Below are 18,485 nucleotides of genomic sequence, written 5' to 3' on the forward strand. Positions count from 1 at the left end.
AAACAACATCAAACTTTATTAGGCTTTTACTTCTGAGGACAGGACAAGAAGCAATGGGTTTCAATTTCAGCAAGGGTGGTTTAGAATAGATATTAGGATAAGCTTACTAAGTTATGCACCACAATAAATTGTCTAGGGAAATTGTGGAATCTCCATAATTGGAGTTTTGCAAAAACCTTAATACTTATGCTTTGTCTCCACTTACCGAGAGATCGACATTGCAGAGATCAATTTCCCAGGGTTTGATTTAGTAGATCTAATAAGGATTGTGTCCCTATCAACTCCAATACTCCCAGGTTGCAAGGAGTAAAGGAAGGTGACAGGAGAGTTTCTTCTGTCAATCTGCTGCAGTGGGGATGCTGAGGAAATTCAAACTAGGGTATGTTGACACCAACTATGCTATTCATGTAGCTGGAGTTGTGTATCTTAGTTTGATTGTGTTCCCTAATGTAGACCTGACCTCAGTCCTGCCTTGAATGCAGGAGACTAGAAGACCTCTCAAAGTCACTTCCAGGCCTATAGCTCTATGATTCTATAAAAGAAAATTTTCCAAACTGCCTAATCTGAGGAAAAGAGTATAATGAAAATCTGAATGTTTTGGGCTTTGGTGAAACCCTGATTTTATAAGTATGCATCCTTTTTTTTCTTTTGTTTCAGAAAAAGTAAGCATTTTGTCAACCTTCATTGCGCCCTTCAAGTATTTAAATCCTGGTCCGGCCAATATGGAAGATGAAGACAATTTAAGTAAGCAGCCTCTCTTCTTCATACAGAGATGAATAATAAAGTAGACTGAAAGAACTGTAGAGTATGGGTGATTCTGGGAGCCTAGTGCTTTAGTAAATATGCAAATATTGAGATCAGTCCTCAGTTTAATGCAAATTTCTCTGTTGCATGATACATGACCCTGGTCCCTAATGAACAAAAGACTATCTCAGGTCAGCTTCCCAACTCTTCTTACACAGATGCTGAGGGAATGTGTAGAGTGTAAGTGTGTAGAGACTGGGGAGAAAATTCTCATGGGAAGGCAGTGCTAAATACTTAAGACTGGGGAATTTCTTTGTTTTTTCTATTTATATTAATTTATTTTGCTTTATTCTTGTATGCATTTTCCCTAAAGGAAAACTTTTTTGACTGACTGTTTCACCCCCACGTCCCACCCCACGGTCTTGCCCTCTCACAGGTGATAAGCTGATAAGTAACCGTCAGCATGGATTTGTCAAGAACAAATCATGTCAAACCAAACTGATAGCTTTCTTGACAGACTAACACACCTTGTAGATGGGAGGAATAGTTGGATGTGGCTTATCTTGACTTTTGTAAGGCTTTTGATATTTTCTTGCATGACCTTCTTATAAACAAGTTAGGAAATACACTCTAGATGGAGCTACTGTGAGGTGGGTGCATAACTGGTTGGAAAAACGTTCCCAGAGAGCAGTTATCAATGGTTCATAGTCATGCTGGAAAGGCATAACAAGTGGGGTTCTGCAGGGGTCAGTTCTGGATCCTGTTCTGTTCAATATCTTCATGAGTGATTTAGATAATTATATAAAGCAGTGGTTCCCAACCTGTGATCCACAGACTCCTGCTGGTCCACAATGGTACAGTAGGGGGTCCGCAGAAAGTTTAAAATAGAAATTAAAATAAATATACAGAGCCTCTCATAGACAACACATCCTTCAATCTGTGTTGTTTCCCACAGCTCGGAAAGCAGCGCAGGCTGAGGGACATACAGACTGCAGGCACAGAGCCTCTCAGCTGAGCTCAAAAAGCTATGCTCCAAAAGGTCAAGAGCCACTGATATAGAGAGTATACTTACAGAGTCTGTGGACAATACTACGAGTTTTAGAAGATAGGATTCAAATTCAAAATTATCTGGACAAATGGTCTGAGTTAAAGAGGATGAAATTCAATAAGGACAAATGCAAAGTTCTCCACTTATGGAGGAACAATCAGTTGCACACATACAGAATGGGGATGACTGCCCAGAAAGGAGTGAACCACGAGCTAAATATGAGTCAATAGTGTAACTGTTGCAAAAGCATCCAACATTATCAGTGGTGGCCCATCAATACAGGCGACCTAGGCGGTTGCCTAAGGCAGCAAGAAAAATGGCCATTGAGGGCTTTGGAGGCGGGGGCGCCGATCGCATGCCCATTGTGCGTTTCCCCTAGGGCGCCAGTTGCCAGCAGCTCATCTAAGGCTGCTCCTGAACATTATTCTAGGATGCATTAGCAGTACTATTGTAAGTAAGGCATGCAAAGTAATTCTTCTGCATTATTCCCTGCTGATTAGGCCTCAAACATAGTATTGTGCCCAGTTTGGGGTTCAACATTTCAGGGATGAAGTGGACAGAAAAATTGGATTGGAAAAAGTCCCGAGAAGAGCAAGAAAAATGAGTAAAGGTCTCAAAAACGTAACCCGTGATGGAAGATTGAAAAAACTGGGCTTGTTTTGTCTTGAAAAGAGAAAATTGAGAGGACACATTAAAAAACAGCTCTCAAGTACCTAAAAGGTTGTTACAGATAAGGGAGAAAAAGGTTCTTCTTAACCTCTAATTTAAGAAGCTATGGACTTAAATTGCAGCAAGGGAGGTTTAGGTTCCACTTTAGGAAAAACATCCTAACTGAAATAAATTGCCTAGGGAGGTTATCGAATCTCTATCATTAGACTCTTTTGATGGCAAGTTAGACAAATACCTGTCAGGGATGATCTAGAATGGTGCTTGGTCCTGCCATAAGGGCAGGGAATTAGACTTGCTGACCTCTTAAGGTCCCTTCCAGGCCTGTAATTCTAGGATTCAATGGGAGTTTTGTCTGAGTAAGGACTTCAAGATCAGGACCTTTGAAACATTGCCTCTTCCTTTTCTTTTTGTTAGTATTACCTGAAGAAGTAAACAATCCAACTACAATTTAATGGGACATATTCACTAGATTTGGATTAGCTAGATGCAATTGATGGGCTGATTATGTTGGAATCCAAGAGCTACTCTTGCTTCTGATTGCTCGTGCTGGAATATGTTACACCAATGACTCACAAGATATAGGGGTATGTCTACACTTGCAACCTGTTTCGGAATAGGGCTGCAAATGTAGGCATTTGGAATTGCAAATCAAGCCTGGGATTTAAATATCTAGTGCTTGATTTGCATCTTCCCGTCCGGGCGCCATTTTTGAAATTTACAAGCCCAGAATAACTGCCCGTGTCTACATGCGGCAGTGAAACGGGTGTTCAAAATAAAGCCCTATTTCAAACTACCCGTTAAACCTCATTGCAGGAGAAATAACAGGTAGTTTGAAATAGGGCTTTATTTCAAATGCCCATTTCACTGCCGCGTGTAGATGCAGGCAGTTATTCCGGGGCTTGTAAATTTCAAAAATGGCGCCCGGCCAGGAAGATGCAAATCAAGTGCGGGATATTTAAATGCCAGGCTTGATTTACAATTCCAAATGCCTACATTTGCAGCCCTATTCCAAAATAGGCTGCAAGCGTAGACATACCCTAAGAGTGTGAATGAGGCTGGGGCATCCTCTGTGGCTAGGACTGAATAACCTTAATCCTCTTTTTAACACCTAGCCAGGATTTCAACACATCCTCCAGCCTTCTTCTTGTAACATATTTTGAGGCACATAAAGCAGAGAGGGAATCTTTCCAAAGCATATGAACACCTTTTTTCCTTTTAGAATCCCCTACCAGATGGGCACCTCTTCCAGCCAGAAACAATGAAAAGTTGCCCTATTATAACTGGTTAGTGGAGAAAATGGATGATTCTCCATATTGTTGCTAATTTGCCTTGCTTTGAACACAAGGCACCATGGATAGAAATATTTACTGAAGCTAGATAATCTTTTATTGCACACTGCTGAGTAACACTTGTACCTCATATTGTGCGTGCTGCACTGTTGTTAACACCTTGATCGGCAGATATAACATAAACTAGCAAAGGTCAAAAAGTCTAGAAAAGCCTTTAAACCCTGGTCCTAAGGAGGCAACAGTTCTACAATGCTGCTGAATGAGAAATGCACTCGGAAAACATAGTATGCACATCATGAGCTGCTGCAAAACTCTCCTGTGCAATGTTTCCTGCTCAGTGCTACTCAGTTATTGTTGAGTAACGTAGTAAGTTTGTACAAGCCAGCTAATGAAACCCCATTTTCTTATTCCTGCAACAGTACCCAGGCCTGCTTTACAGTTGCACTCTTATAGAGAAATAGCAAATGTCATCCTGATAGTGGTCATTCCACACTAATCCTCTCCTGCTGCTGCTATCATATGACATTGGCAACGGCAGCAATTTTATGTATTGGTATGAATTACACAACATTTACTGAGAGGCAAAAAATGCCACCTACCCCAATCAAAGAGGCACCATATGGACTTAGATCTGAATAGGAGGTTTTATTTTGTGCCAGTGCTTTCACTCAATGGCTAGAGGCAGCGCTTTAGGAAGAAATAAATCTACCCTGCAATGATGTAAGGTGATGGTCAGGCTTTGTGGCTCTTTCAAGCCTAATATCCATGGGCCAAAACAAACTGTTCAATCCAATCCAGCTAGTGTTGCAGTCAGTGGAAAGGTTCCCATTGGCTTCAATAGAAATAGCTTCAGATCCAAAGAAAATATTCTGCATCCATTGGGCTTTGTTTACACACAAACTGGTGCCAGTTTAAGTAAAGATGTCTTTAAACTGATGCAAGTCTGATATAGATACTTAAATTTTGGTTCAAGAGCTGAAATAACCCGATATCTCCTTAGTTCCTTTAAAATGCCATCTCTGCTGGACTGAATGTCAGTCCCAAAGGAAGAATTCATTTGAAACCTTATGGCAAAGTCCATCCTACGGCATCATTCCCATAAGCGAGATGCCAGCTACAGTAACCAGGCTACACAGTCCAGAGGTAGGCAATAAGCTGAATGCGGCTCAGCAGGATTAGCCTCTGCCAGGCCACGGGTGCTTTATTTACCTGTGCCTCCATAGGTACACCTGCTTGAAGCTCCCATTGGCCATGGATTGCTGTTCCCTGCCAATGGGAGCTGCAGGAAGTGGGATGGACCGGGACTCCACTTCCCACAGCACCCATTGGCCAGAAACAGTAATCTGTGGCCAACAGGAGCTTCAAATGGCCATACTTGCAGAAATGCAGGTAAATATATCACTGACAGCCCACTAGAGGTTAATCTTGGAGAGCCATGGCCCATGCGCTAGTTATTGTGATCTTGTGTCTGGGAAAGGGGCAGTTTCCAATGGCTACACCAACATAATGGCATTGCCCGGAAACAAGGAGCCATTTTTTTGGTTTTAGTCATAGAGATACACCGGGGTGGGCAATAAGACTGTGGCAGTTCATTAGGGTTAGCCCCTGATGGGCCACTGCCGCTATATTTACCTGTGCCTCTGCAGGTACAGGTGCTTGCAGCTCTTGTTGGCTGTAAATCACCATTCCTGGACAATGGGAGCTGCGGGAAAGAACACGGACTGGGACACTGTTTCTGGCCGTTCCCATTGGCTGGGAATGTTGATCCCTGGCCAATGGGAGTCACAAGTACCTGGACCTCTGGTTGTGCATGTAAATACAGTGACGGCGGCCCAACAGAGACTAACCCTGGTGAACAAGATCCCCCCAGGCCCACCTCTGAGATACACAACCCCCCTTTTTGCAAACTGCAATGGACAAGTTCCTGTTGGATCAGGCCTATAAGACTATGACACACACATCATAGTTTGGTGATTGTGCAGGCATGAGAGCCTTGAAGTACTTGAAGCACATGTTTGACTATATTGGGAAAGATTCTCAAAAGGGTCTAATGATTTGGGATCTCTCCATTTAGCATCCACCTCTGAATACCAGGCCCCTTCAAAGCATTTCAAGTGGCCCAACATGAAAGAACCAAAATCATTGATCACTTTTGAAAATTTTAGCCATTGACTTCCTCATGAGCTTAAAGGTGAGTATGTACTTAAGCCCCAATTCTTAAACACACTTAAGCAGGGACCTATGCCAAGCTCTCAAGTGCTATCCAGAATAAAACTGCTTTCCTGAGTCAGAGCCTAAATGCTGTGCTAGATCAGGGCAAAAATTATGTAGATTCCCTAACTGGTAAGCACTATATGAGTGCTTAGGCATGCTGTCATTATTACAGACAATAGATGACTTTGTTGTAGGAAAAATTTCTGTATGGCGATACTTAAGAAAACAACATTCACCTTTCACAAGTTGCTTCATAAATTCTCAGCTTTCATTTTAAGCAAGAAACTGAGACAGTTTTCAGGGAAACAATAGGAGACCTTATAAAATAATTTTTTTGTACTCTAAATGCAACCATTCTACAGTGTATTGTTATAATTAACCTTTGGGATGAATTATAATAGCATGGTTTTAAACCACCTACACCTTTCAAGGGAACAGGAAGGATTTCATCATTGACAAAGAGAATATGAAATATATTTTCCTCTTACGCATAATTCATCATATATACATCTAACTGCAGTAGTTAACGGTGTGTGTAGTTATGATTTCTACTGTTAGCTACAAGTTTATTACACCAAAGTCAAGAATATGGATCTGACTATAATTGATTTCTGCAAATCCCCAGCAAAAGCATTTTTGTTTCTTTCTCTGAGTTTTGTTAGTTTATGAAAAAGGGTGTTTGATTGGCTGCGGAGATTGCCCTACAGGGCTGTTGATATACTAGTTAACTGGAGCATGGGTCTCCTGAGTTTGACCTCCCGATCATGCCTATTGTTTTTGCTGTAAAATGACTCATTTTCAAGTATGTCAGAAACGATGGAGGTGACTCCCTTTAACCTCTGTGGTCAATATAATGGAGATGAACAGCAAATAACATGCTCTATGTAAGGGGTCAAATGGGGGCCAGATATTAAAATTCAGATAGCAGAAAATTACAAATAACCCTAAGCTTCATTGTTCAAAATGTAACAGTAGCAATCTTGGGATTTCTAAACATTTCTAAAGACAATATTGCTTTGTGGCCCTCTTGTGCATGGACAATCCATCCTCATTCCTTAGATCTTGACATAACAGATACCTTGCAGTTATCTCAGATGTTTGCTTGTTGTGATTTGTTTTTAAAAGATGTTTGCCATAGTGAATCTTCTACATTTCGTCTCCCTTCCCCCTCCCCCCAAAAAAGAAAGTTTGGCAGCAGAATAACCTTCAACAGGAACAATATTATCTCTTCAAATGTAGCGTGGCGTATCGGATGGCTAGTTCTTCAGAGCCCTTATGACCCAGAGACACAGGCAGTGTCATTATTAGTGATGCATTATAGTTCTGAAAAGCTCTTGATGATGCAGACTCTCCAGGTTAACTCTACTGTGCATAATGACCAGAAAGGAGAAAGAAATTAAATGAGATACAGAACAGTGGGCGGGAAGGGGGGAGAGAATGCATAAATAAATACATTTGATAACTGCTTTCTTTTTTTTCTACTCAACTGTTGTAGCAAAAAGAAAATTGCTGTATAAAGGCTAAAGGCCTTCATTTGCTTGTGCAGTCTGAAAAAGAATGATGAATAAAGTTATCTGAGGAGATCCTACAAGGCAAATCAGATTTTTTTTATCTTACAGAATAAGTAAAAAAAAATTACTATAAATCTTTATTTTTTATTCCCCCTTTTTCAAAAACAGATAATTTGATTATCCTGCAAACCTTTCAACTTGGGAGCACTATATTTGGTTATAATTTTTTTCAAATATAGATAATGTATTTTGAAGACTCAAGAGCCAAGTCATTCTGAGAGATAACAAGGATGAAAATGATCCACAGTTTTGCATTTTTTCCTCATGTGCAACCTCTGACTTGCCCCTTTCCTTTTAGAGCTCTTCATTTCTAAAATTGCTTATGATTGTTCTATTATGGCTGCTTACAGTATTTATCTAATGTAATTTGGTGTCATTTGCCTGCTTTGTCTGATTTTCACGATAGAAGTACATATGCCACCATTAGAGATGTAATCTTGTGTCGGCTGCACAGAGGTCCCATGAAAGCCACATTTCAAAGATCTCCTATTTCAAAGTACCTGAAAGGATAAAGTAATTTAGCTTTATACAGCTATCGTTGGATGTCATGCGAATCTGTGGTCCTTCTTAGAAGCTTTGCTCCCTTGTGGGAAATAAAGGAACTTTCTGATTAAATTTAGGTGGTCACTAATTCATATGACATGAATGACAACTGGCCTGATTCTGCTCTCTCTGGGTATGTCTACACAGCAGCGTTATTACTGACATTATACCAAAATAACAATTAGCGCATCCACACTACCACCTTTTATTTCGAAATAATGTTGAGCTGGAGTCTTCTTACTCTGACTCATGGTAATCCTCATTTTATGAGGAGTAAGAGAAGTTGAAGGAAGAGTATTGTTCCTTTGACTTCCTGCTGTGTAGACAGTGCCAAAAGCCACGTTAAGCTATTTTGACTTAAGCTATGCAATTGACGTAGCTGAAGTTGCAGAGCTTAATTCAACTTTAGCTCTGCTGTATAGATGTACCCTTGGAAAGCAATAGGGAATTTAGCTATTAACTGGAATTTCAGGATCAGGCCCTTTTATGCTTTGTCTGGTCTAAGATAATTTATATCGCTATCAACATCAGTGTTAGCCAATAAGGTAGACATTCAGCATCAGTGCTAAATAGTATCTGTGGATTGTGCTAATATAAATCACTCCAATAATTTTTGGTGCCAGTCCCATCTCACATTGCTGTCATACAGCTACACTGAGGATTTGTACTGGCATCACTGCATTCATTTAGCTGCATTGGGGGAAAAACCCCGTAGCCCACTACTTCACAACTAACCTACAACCCAGGATAGAGATAAACTTTTGGGGCAAGCAGGAAATGATTATTTTGATTCATTGTGTTTGTGAAAGTGAAGGACAAACTGTCTCTGTTCACAAACCCATGTAGTAAAGATTATAAAAGAAAAAAACAAATGGAAAAAGACAATGTGAATTATAAATACAAATAACCCTGAGAGTTTTCCTATTCAGTGGTGCATAATCAATACAAATTCTTTTCAAACCTGTATATAGTGTGAAACAAGAGCTATCTTTCGTTTCATGCCTCTTGACTTCAACATCATTATGTACAATAATTGGGCCTGTAAAAACCCTATTAGGAATAAAGAGAGAAGAGGTGTTAAATACAGAACCAGCCCTACTTCCTTTAGAAAAGCATATATAGAGTAAAATGTTTCACAGCTTTTGTGTAAGTAGGGATCTTCAGAGAAAGATAGTTCAGCCTTAGGAAGGTAGTGGTATCTATAGAAAAACAGCTATCGTGTAAAATGATTAGCTATTTTAAAGGCTCAGGAAAATAAGATACATTTAAGACTGATTTGTTCCCTCTCCCCAGTTCAGAGCATCCATAAATGGCCTTGTGAACCCCAGGAGAAGAGACCAAGTTATCTCTGATCATGTCTTATTAACATGACCTTTTCAGTGGCTTGTTTCCAATGAGGCTGTTTTTATATCTATCATATTTTATATGACTGAACTTTATATGGCAAGATTTTTCTTTTTCTAATTTGGCTTCTTTTTTTTTTTCACTGTAGAAAGTAAAAAATGAACTAATCACTAAGGCCCTGGTTTAGCAGCCCATCCCTGCTAAGCAATGCACTTAAGCACTGACTTAAAAGTCAAGCACACAACTTTAGTGAAACTTAAACACAGGCTTGAAGTTTAGCATGTTCTGAAGTGCTTTGTTGAGCTGGAGTCTCAGTGTTGCAAGATGTTGAGATCCCTGCCCACACAGTGAGAATGATTGGCCTCAGTGGGTATATCTATGCTGTGTGTAATTAAAAAGCCATGGCTGGCTCATGTCAGCTGACTGAGGCTTACAGGGGTCAGCTTCAGGGGCTGTTTTATTATGGCTCAAGATTTATGGGCTCGGGGGCCCCACAAAGAGGAAGGGTCCCAGAGCCCCAGTTCCAGCCTGAGCCAAATGTCTATATCACAAATAAACAGTCCTATGAGTCCGATCTTCGCAAGCCTCTGTGAGCTGATGTGAGTGTGTAACTGCACTGTAGGGATACCTAGTGGGGCTACACGCAGGCATCTGCCCTCACAGAACAACCCGCAGGACTGGAACCTTATTGCTTTCGCCAGAAGCAGTTGTTTGACTTTTCTCAACACATCAGAGCTGTGTCTATATTGGCGTGATCTTGCGCAAAAGTGGCTGCTTTTGCGCAAAAACTTGCTGCCTGTGTACACTGGCCGCGAGTTCGTGCACAAGTAAACTCATACAAGTAATGTATGAAATCAGTGCTTCTTGCTGATACTCCCACTCAAGAATAAGCCCTTTTGCAACTGTTCTTGCGCAAGAGGCCAGTGTAGACAGGCAACATGAATTTCTTGCACAAGGAAGCTCTATGGTTAAAATGGCCATCAGAGCTCTCTTGCACAACTGCTTTAACACAAGAACTCTTGCACTAAAGAGTTTTTGTGCAAGATCATGCCAGTGTAGACGTAGCCCAGGATTTGACCCCTTGCTGTTTAGAATATAAAGCAGACACTTCACCCACCCTTGGGGAACTTGCAATGTTACATAACAGCAATGTTAACTTGTGTTAAATAACAGCAATGAGTTTCCCTTATAATTCTCTGAGTCCTTATATCTGTCTGTAAGGCATAGCCAGAGGCAGGGTGGTGCTCCTGCAGAAGCTCCTCCTGCCTGAGCACCCTGCATAGACATACAGCTCTGTCACCCAGCGTTTAGGGGAGACAGCATTATGGCCAGGCCACACTGCTTTCGGGTTATCATGCTGCTAGGTGAATCAGGAGGGAGCGGCCTCTGCACTCCCATGAATGCAGAGTCTGTAACAACCTGGTCCTTATGCAGAATTCAAAGGTATCAGATATCTGGAGAAGAAAGGATGTGAACAGAGCCCCATGAGTCACAGCTGATGAAATATAGGCAGCCAGGCATAGAATGCCCTGCTTTGTGTCAGGGATCAGACGGGAAGCTGGACAGCCCTGAGACTGGGATGAAAGCCATCTTTGCCTCCAGATCAGATCCCACACCCAAGCTCCATTGGATCAGAGAGTATGGCCCACAATATTTTGATTCTTAGCGGAATAAGAATGGAAAAAAATTAAATGTACAAATCAGAGATGTCAGCGGTAAAGTGAATTGCTTAGTGACTGAGCGATGTGTTTTCATTGTTGCTTGTGACTTTCAGTTACTGACCAAGCCACAAGTATACTTAAAATTTGTTGGTGCAGACTTGATTCTCAGTTACACCGTGCTACTGCATCAAGGTCCATGGCGATGCATGAGCATAACCCAAAGCTGAATGTTGCTGGTTAGTTCTGGAATTAGAAAATGCTCACTCTTATTTTCCCCCTGCCCCTCCACACCTCATTGTCATTGCTCTTTCCTACTGCTTTTCTGTGACATAGCTCATCCTTTACATCAGTAATTATTGCCATTGTGCATGTCTGGTTGCTCCAAGCCTGATTTACACTGATCTAATATTTTTGCATTATTGGTTATTGCTGTTGCAGCAGCAAAGAGAACCTGTGATTGAACTTGACAGGAAAAGTCTCACTTATTAAATGAGGATCTTAGCCCTGAAGAACACATTATAGTCTCAAATGATGGAAAAGGATGTCTGATCATCTCTTAGGCTGGGTTTATGGTGTTAGTAATACCAAGGTCTGTGTTGTGGCTAGAATTTATCAATGTATTCACTGAAAATAAATTATTCAATGAATGTTCCCATTTTTCTATTTGTAAATCAATTGAGGATTAATTCTAATTTGTAGCATGTTTGCTGTTTGTAAGCATTGGCCTACATGGCTGATGTGAACACATTTCACCACAGGGGCTCGTTACAAACTGTTCACCTTTATTATTAATTATCCATTTTGTGTGCTCATTTCAGTCATATGAAATAATGTGTGCTCCCTTGTGGGGCAACAGAAACTTTGTAAACAGGAGGCTATGACTAATACACATCAAGGAGGAGTCCTTGGGCCGATAATCATTATGGCCATGTCTCCACTAGGATATTATTTGGAATTTACTAAATTTGACTTCTGGACTCCTGATTTAACAGATTTGTACATCTATGTTCTCACTACAGGGAAACATCAAAATTAGTTCAAGTCAGGCTCCATCAATGTGGATATGCTACTAAGACTCAAAGCTCTAGGAAGCACTCTAGGAAGCTGTGGGAGGCTTCCCGGAGGCCAATAAATTCAAATTAGTGGCACTGGAGCATTCACATTAACGTTATTTCAGGCTTACAAGTTTGGAATTAGCGTTATTCCTGATGAAAAGCAGGACTACAGAGTTTGAATTCCACAGCCCCTTATTCCGGCTTGGTAGTGTGGACGCACCACTTTCAAATTTAATCTTGGGAGGGTGTACTTCGTACTAAGATCTTAGTGTAGACCAGAGCCACGTCTACACTACAGATAAGATTGAAGCAGCCGCAGTCTATCTTCTCGGATTCGAATTAGCGAGTCCAGTGAAGACACACTCATTTGAACTGAGAGGGTACTTCCATCGATGCTGGTAGTCCTGTTTCTATGAGAAGTAAGGGAATTCAAAGAAAGAGTATGCTCTCTTCCACTTCCCGCAGTGTGGACGGCACCAAAATTTGAGTTAAGATACTTTGACTTAAGCTACACAATGAACATAGCTGAAGTTGAGTATCTTATTTCAAACTTATCCCCTAGTTGTGGACCAGGGCAGGCCTCTAGGTATTCATCAGTTTTGTAATAGATAAACCACGCATCATCCAAATACTCATGAAGGACTATTAATATGACCGTACAAATATCAGCCTAGTGAATGGGCCATGCTTATTCATTAATATTTCTGTAAATCTCTTTTAGCGCTGTTCTTCCAGCTCCCACTTGACATTAGAGATCCTAATAGCAAGAGTAATGTGGGCTTTTCTGTTTCTTTACTGACAGGTACCAGCAGTGCAGAAGTAAAGGAAAACCGAAATGTTGGCAACCTGGAGGATCATCCAATATCTTCCACTGACAGGTCAAGAGTGGGCACACCTAGCATTAAAAGGAAAAGACCTTTAGAGGAAGGCAACAATGGTCATTTCTGCAAACTCCAACTCATCTGGAAGAAAGTCTCATGGTCAGTGACACCAAAGAATGCCCTGGTCCAGCTACATGAACTTAAACCGGGTTTACAATATAAAATGGTTTCCCAGACAGGCCCAGTACATGCTCCAGTCTTTGCTGTTGCTGTAGAAGTCAATGGGCTTACATTTGAAGGCACAGGACCCACGAAAAAGAAGGCCAAAATGCGAGCTGCAGAACTAGCGCTGAAGTCTTTTGTTCAGTTCCCAAATGCATGCCAAGCTCACTTTGCCATGGGGAACTGTTTTAACCCATCCACTGACTTTACATCTGACCAGGCAGACTTTCCGGATACTCTGTTCAAGGAGTTTGAACCGTCTGCACACAGTGAGGACTTTTCGGTCTATAACCCAGTTAATACTGAATTGCTTTCTACGGCTTATCGGCATGGGAGGTTATTCTGCCACACATTGGATTTAATGGGCCACAGTAAGCAAAACAAGCACAAGATGTCATCCACAGCTGAGAGTGAAAAGAACCCAGTGGTGTTGCTAAATGAGCTGCGATCAGGACTGAGGTACGTCTGCCTTTCAGAGACTGTGGAGAAGCAGCATATCAAGAGTTTTGTGATGGCAGTGAGAGTGGATGGGAGAACATTTGAAGGCTCAGGACGTAGCAAGAAGCTGGCAAAAGGCCAAGCAGCACAAGCTGCACTGCAGGCCCTCTTTAACATTCGGCTGCCCAGTCACATTCCCAGCAGGAGTAAATGTAACCATTTGCCACAGGTGAGAGTTCTCAGGTAGCTGCTATCAAGTGGGAGGAATGCTTAAGATTAATGTGTTAATATTCTAGTTGTAGTTCATGAATGATCATACCATTCTCCCCAGTTATAAAAAGTGCCATATTATAGCAAACCCCTTTCTTAAAAGAAACAGTTTTAAGCCTTTATATATGCTTACCTGAAAATCATTTGGAGCAATTTACAGGCTTTTCCATAGGCTGGATGAACATAAAGAAAATAAAGTGAATGTCAACATTTCAGCTTACCAGGGATAACTATTGCATTGACACACGTAATGGAAGTACGTCTTGTAATGATGCAGCATTCTTGTAAGAAAGGAAACCATAAGTAAGAGCTAATGGAATATCTTCTTGTTTCTTTTCTGTAAAGTTACACTTCCCCAAGAGAAATACCATTCTGCAGAGTTGCTAGTGACGAGGAATGTGATCAGGCCTCAAGCCTGATCTTTTACACTAGTCTGCCACTGGCAAAGCTTAAAGATTAGATAGATAGATAGATGTGGGTATGGGTGAGGGTGTGGAGGTGTATTGTAACTGTATTTGCCAAGCTTCTAACAGAGAGAGGATTGCTTGGATTCATGAGTTTCTTGGAGGTAGTAGAGAGATAGATGTGCAATATATAGATCAAAAGTATATCTTCTTTGAATCAAAATGGGCTGGTTTGTCACATGCCAAATATCATGATGCTGTATGATTTTGCTGGATGACACTTGTATGATTTTGCTGGATTCAAAGTAACTGATGTTTTCTGGAACTGGAGGAGCCCTCCAGAGGTTTGAATGATTGCTTAGAATTGTGCCAATAGTTTTACTGTACCACGGCTGGATTCCACTGCCTACGTTCATTAATGTTGTGGAGAATGCTGTGCTGGGTGAAACTGTCAGCATTCCAAGGGGAAACCAGGGAGTTGTTATGGCCTAGAGGTTAACACAGAAGTTGGGAATTAGGAGACCTGAATTTTATTCTCCAAACGGCTACCAATTTATCACTTAACACCAATTTCCCCATCTATCAAATGAGAATGTTACTTTGTAAAATTATTTAGGAATCTCAAGCGCTATGTAAAGGAAAATTAGCATTCGCATTAGTAAAGGAAAAGGGTTTCCATGCACTCCTTATAAAAGAGACAAATCACAACTTTATTTCAGCAATACAAATATAGAAAACACTACCACCATTACAAGCATCACATATGGGGCTTGCACAGTACTTGACATCCTTTTCAAAATGCTTGGCCAACATTCACTACTGTATCTTCTTCATAGCTCTCTTATTATTAGGAAGAGTCTATGCTTCTGTGCTGCTCAAATTCCAGTGCTCAGGCTAGTGGCATGGGGCTCTTCTTCACACATGTGCAGCCAGTGATAAGACTAGTATCAGCATGGAATCCTAGGGTATGTTTTTCAGAATCACTCAGGGCTAGTCTAATTTCTGCATCCATTTGAAGTCACTGGGAAGGTTACTATTCATCACATACAGAGCAAATCTCCCCTATTGCATTTCCGACACTAACTACTTTTGATCACATGGATAACAATTGTTACTTTTCTAAGACATCAGCTCAGGGCACCCCCAGATTTTTTCAAGGATGTTTCTTTCGTGTCAATAGAGTGCGAAGAATAATTCTTGATGCCCTTTGTGCTTATTATGCATTTAGCCACGAATAGACAAGTCGGGCTCTTTTGATGCCAGCATTCAACATTTCATTTCAAGGTACCATTGGTACACTGTGATTTCTTTTCTGACATCCCTCTCCTACCTACCAGCAGTGACTCAAGATGGTCACTAATGGCATGATCCAAATCCCCTTTCCCTCCGCTCCAATGTCAATAGGAATCTCTCCACTTACATCACTGAGTTTTGGATCAGGCCCTAAATCCATTGATACCTTCATCTGTCTAGGAGGATCATGAATGATCTCATCCAGCACCCTTCTCTGTGGTCTTCCTTACTGGGATGTTGTGCAGTGGTGGAATCAGGCAATAAACTGATTAAACAGCTACATTCTTTCTCTCCGTCCTGTTCCATCTTGCCCATTGCTCGGCCATCACTTCAAGCAGTTTTTCAGATGCATTTCCATTACTAAAGTACACTTCCATGTACACTTTTAGCTGGGGGTGTAATACCCAGCTTACAGAGAAATACCCACGCACTCTGAGCTAGCACATGAAAAATAGTGTAGCCACAGCAGCATGAGCAGTGTGTTTGTGTGTGGAGGGGGGGGAGAGGGATTCACCCAGATTGTGTACCCATCTAATATTTATGCTGCACTGAAGTTTGCTGAGGAAAAGAAGGGAGTCCTGAAACTCAATAGCTTTTGAACAGTATCTGAATTTTCAGCTACTTTTCTTTTCAGAAGAAGCACCAGCAATTCCCCCTACCTCACCGATCACTCTTTTTCTGTGCTTTCTCTTTTTTGTATGAATGCCAGGTCACTGAGTCATTGATCCTTAGAATGGGCAGATCAGATATAATAAGAATCAGCTACAACAGCCACCAGAAAAAAAATTCCAATATAAATGCCCCACCCTGCCCCCCAGGTTCCATTGTTGCATGTCTTTATACTACACACAAAATAATAAGTTTGTGCCTCAATAATCAAACCTCCCAATAGGTTCCTACAGGATCCTTCTTCCTGTCGGACAGGTCTGCTATTCCCCGGCTGCCCACTGAACAAATAAGCAAAGGCGCTTCAGTGTAAAAGGGTCTCTTGGGGGAAAGCTCCTGGAGCCACATCCTTCAATCCATACTGTCATTCTTCCCCAAGGCCTAATCCCTGATAGGTGCTGCATGCCTGGTTTGTCTATGGAAACCACCAGAGTTGCAGGGATTCATCCTCTGTCAGTATCCAGTTCCCTACTCCCAGCACTGAAGTAGTCCTGCTGTTCTGAATCAGCCCTTTTTCAGGCAAAACTATTAAGTGCCATAATAAAGAAATAAGGGCAGCAGAAATCCTCAGGAGCAGTCACAACCTAACTTGCCACGTCAGCATCCTGCCCTACCAAGTATCTAGAGAGACTGAAATGTGCCTCTGCCCTCAGCAATGGTTTACACCTTATCTGTGCAAATGGGCCAAAGCTAAATATGTTGCCTCTCCATCTAAGGGCAGGACATAAAAGCAGTAAATGGTCTGAATCTTCATGGAAAATGCTGGACATGGTGTCCAAGCAACCAGAGAGGGGCCACTGAATCATCCAGCAGAGTCAAAATGGGATGAAAATGGAAAAAAATAGTAATTGTTTCTCTTCTCTCAGTCACTGAATGGTGACCTTGTTTACTATTGCACTTGGTCTTGACTTTTATCGCCCATAAGTATAGATCATTCCTTAGATTATCAATTTTTATGAGAGTTTAGGATTAGGGGTAGGGGGTTCACCTTAAAAACTGTTATTCCTATTCCAAAATAGTAGTTAATAGAGGTAAATGCTGACAAGGCCTTACCAAGTCTGCATTAGTGGGAACCCAGTATGCTCCCTGGTGAGAAACTGAGGGATCCCAGTAGACTTTTGCTGTACAGTGTGCTCTTTTCCGAAACATCAAGGTGACCCCCAACTGCACCTGACCAGTTTCCAAATTGTTTTTCTAATCTTATACTCCTCCTAATCTATCTCACTCAGTGTAAACTGCATTCTAACGGCTGGAAAGCAAAACCATTAATTAATATTGCCATAACAAATTAGTAATAGAGGATGCTCGGATTTTAAATGGACCTAAATTAAAAATGAATGGGTGTGAAAATCGCATTCCCTCTGCTTTGAAATTGCTTAACTCTGCTTAGGCTGGTTTATATCAAGTCAACTCCATAGCCTGAGCTGCTAGTTTATGTGTTTAAACATAAGCTTCTCTGATTGTGCATTGTATGGGGGTCACTACAAAGAAGCAGAGGAGACTGGTTTCAATTCTGCAAATGAGGCTAACAGTTTGAATCCAGTGAAATCCCACGTTTGCCTAAAGCCTCGTTTACAGTCTAAAGCAATCTGAATATCTCCTTTGTACTGCTCCTTTACACTGTGCAGGTCAAGGTTTCCTATTAGTGAACTTAAGCAATATCTTAGCACGCAGTGTCATGTGGAGAATAATCACTGTATATATGGAAAAGACCAATTGCTCATTCCCTCTGAACCATTTCCCCACAAAGGCCTGTTTCTCTCTAAGCTGCAAAATGGACTTCATTTTCACATTGGATCCACTGCTCTCTATTTTTCTCCCTTATTTCCCTAGCCATTCTTGCTGCCAGCTTTCTTGCAGTCATGCCCTTACACCAGTGGTGTAATTAAACCAGGACTCAGGTTGTCAGTGATAGATTTGATTCTGGTGCAAAGTGAGTCAGCATGTTGCTGGCAATGTGTGCTCTGAAGCTTTTCAATGTGCTTTAATGTGAATAGTTTTGCCTAGTCAAATGACCAGGCCGATTTTTTTTAACCTTCTCCACCCCCATTCTACACAAACAAAGGCTTCAGATAAGGACTTATGACACCCCTACCAGAGAGGCAAAGTGGGTAGGGAGGACTGCTAAAATGCTGCTTGAGTTTAATTCTTCTATCTCCGCCTGTCAGTAGCAGACTCCCACTCTGTGTGTGGAAAGTTCCTTTTCATATAACCACAACCAGGGGGCCATTTG

The 18,485-nt window shown here is 41.4% G+C and overlaps 1 protein-coding gene across 1 annotated transcript in view; it reads left to right on the plus strand.

The window, feature by feature from the left end:
- ADARB2 (adenosine deaminase RNA specific B2 (inactive)) overlaps positions 1–18,485 on the plus strand; it is a 469,731-nt gene that overhangs the window by 287,561 nt on the left and 163,685 nt on the right. The window contains exons 2-3 of the mRNA XM_006111888.5: positions 658–744; positions 12,941–13,848. Of these exons, the coding sequence (XP_006111950.2) occupies positions 658–744; positions 12,941–13,848 (995 nt within the window). The remainder of the gene's footprint in view (positions 1–657; positions 745–12,940; positions 13,849–18,485) is intronic.

This window comes from Pelodiscus sinensis, chromosome 2 (assembly GCF_052426305.1).
Source record: "Pelodiscus sinensis isolate ZL-2025 chromosome 2, ASM5242630v1, whole genome shotgun sequence".
Classification (NCBI taxonomy): Eukaryota; Metazoa; Chordata; order Testudines; family Trionychidae; genus Pelodiscus; species Pelodiscus sinensis.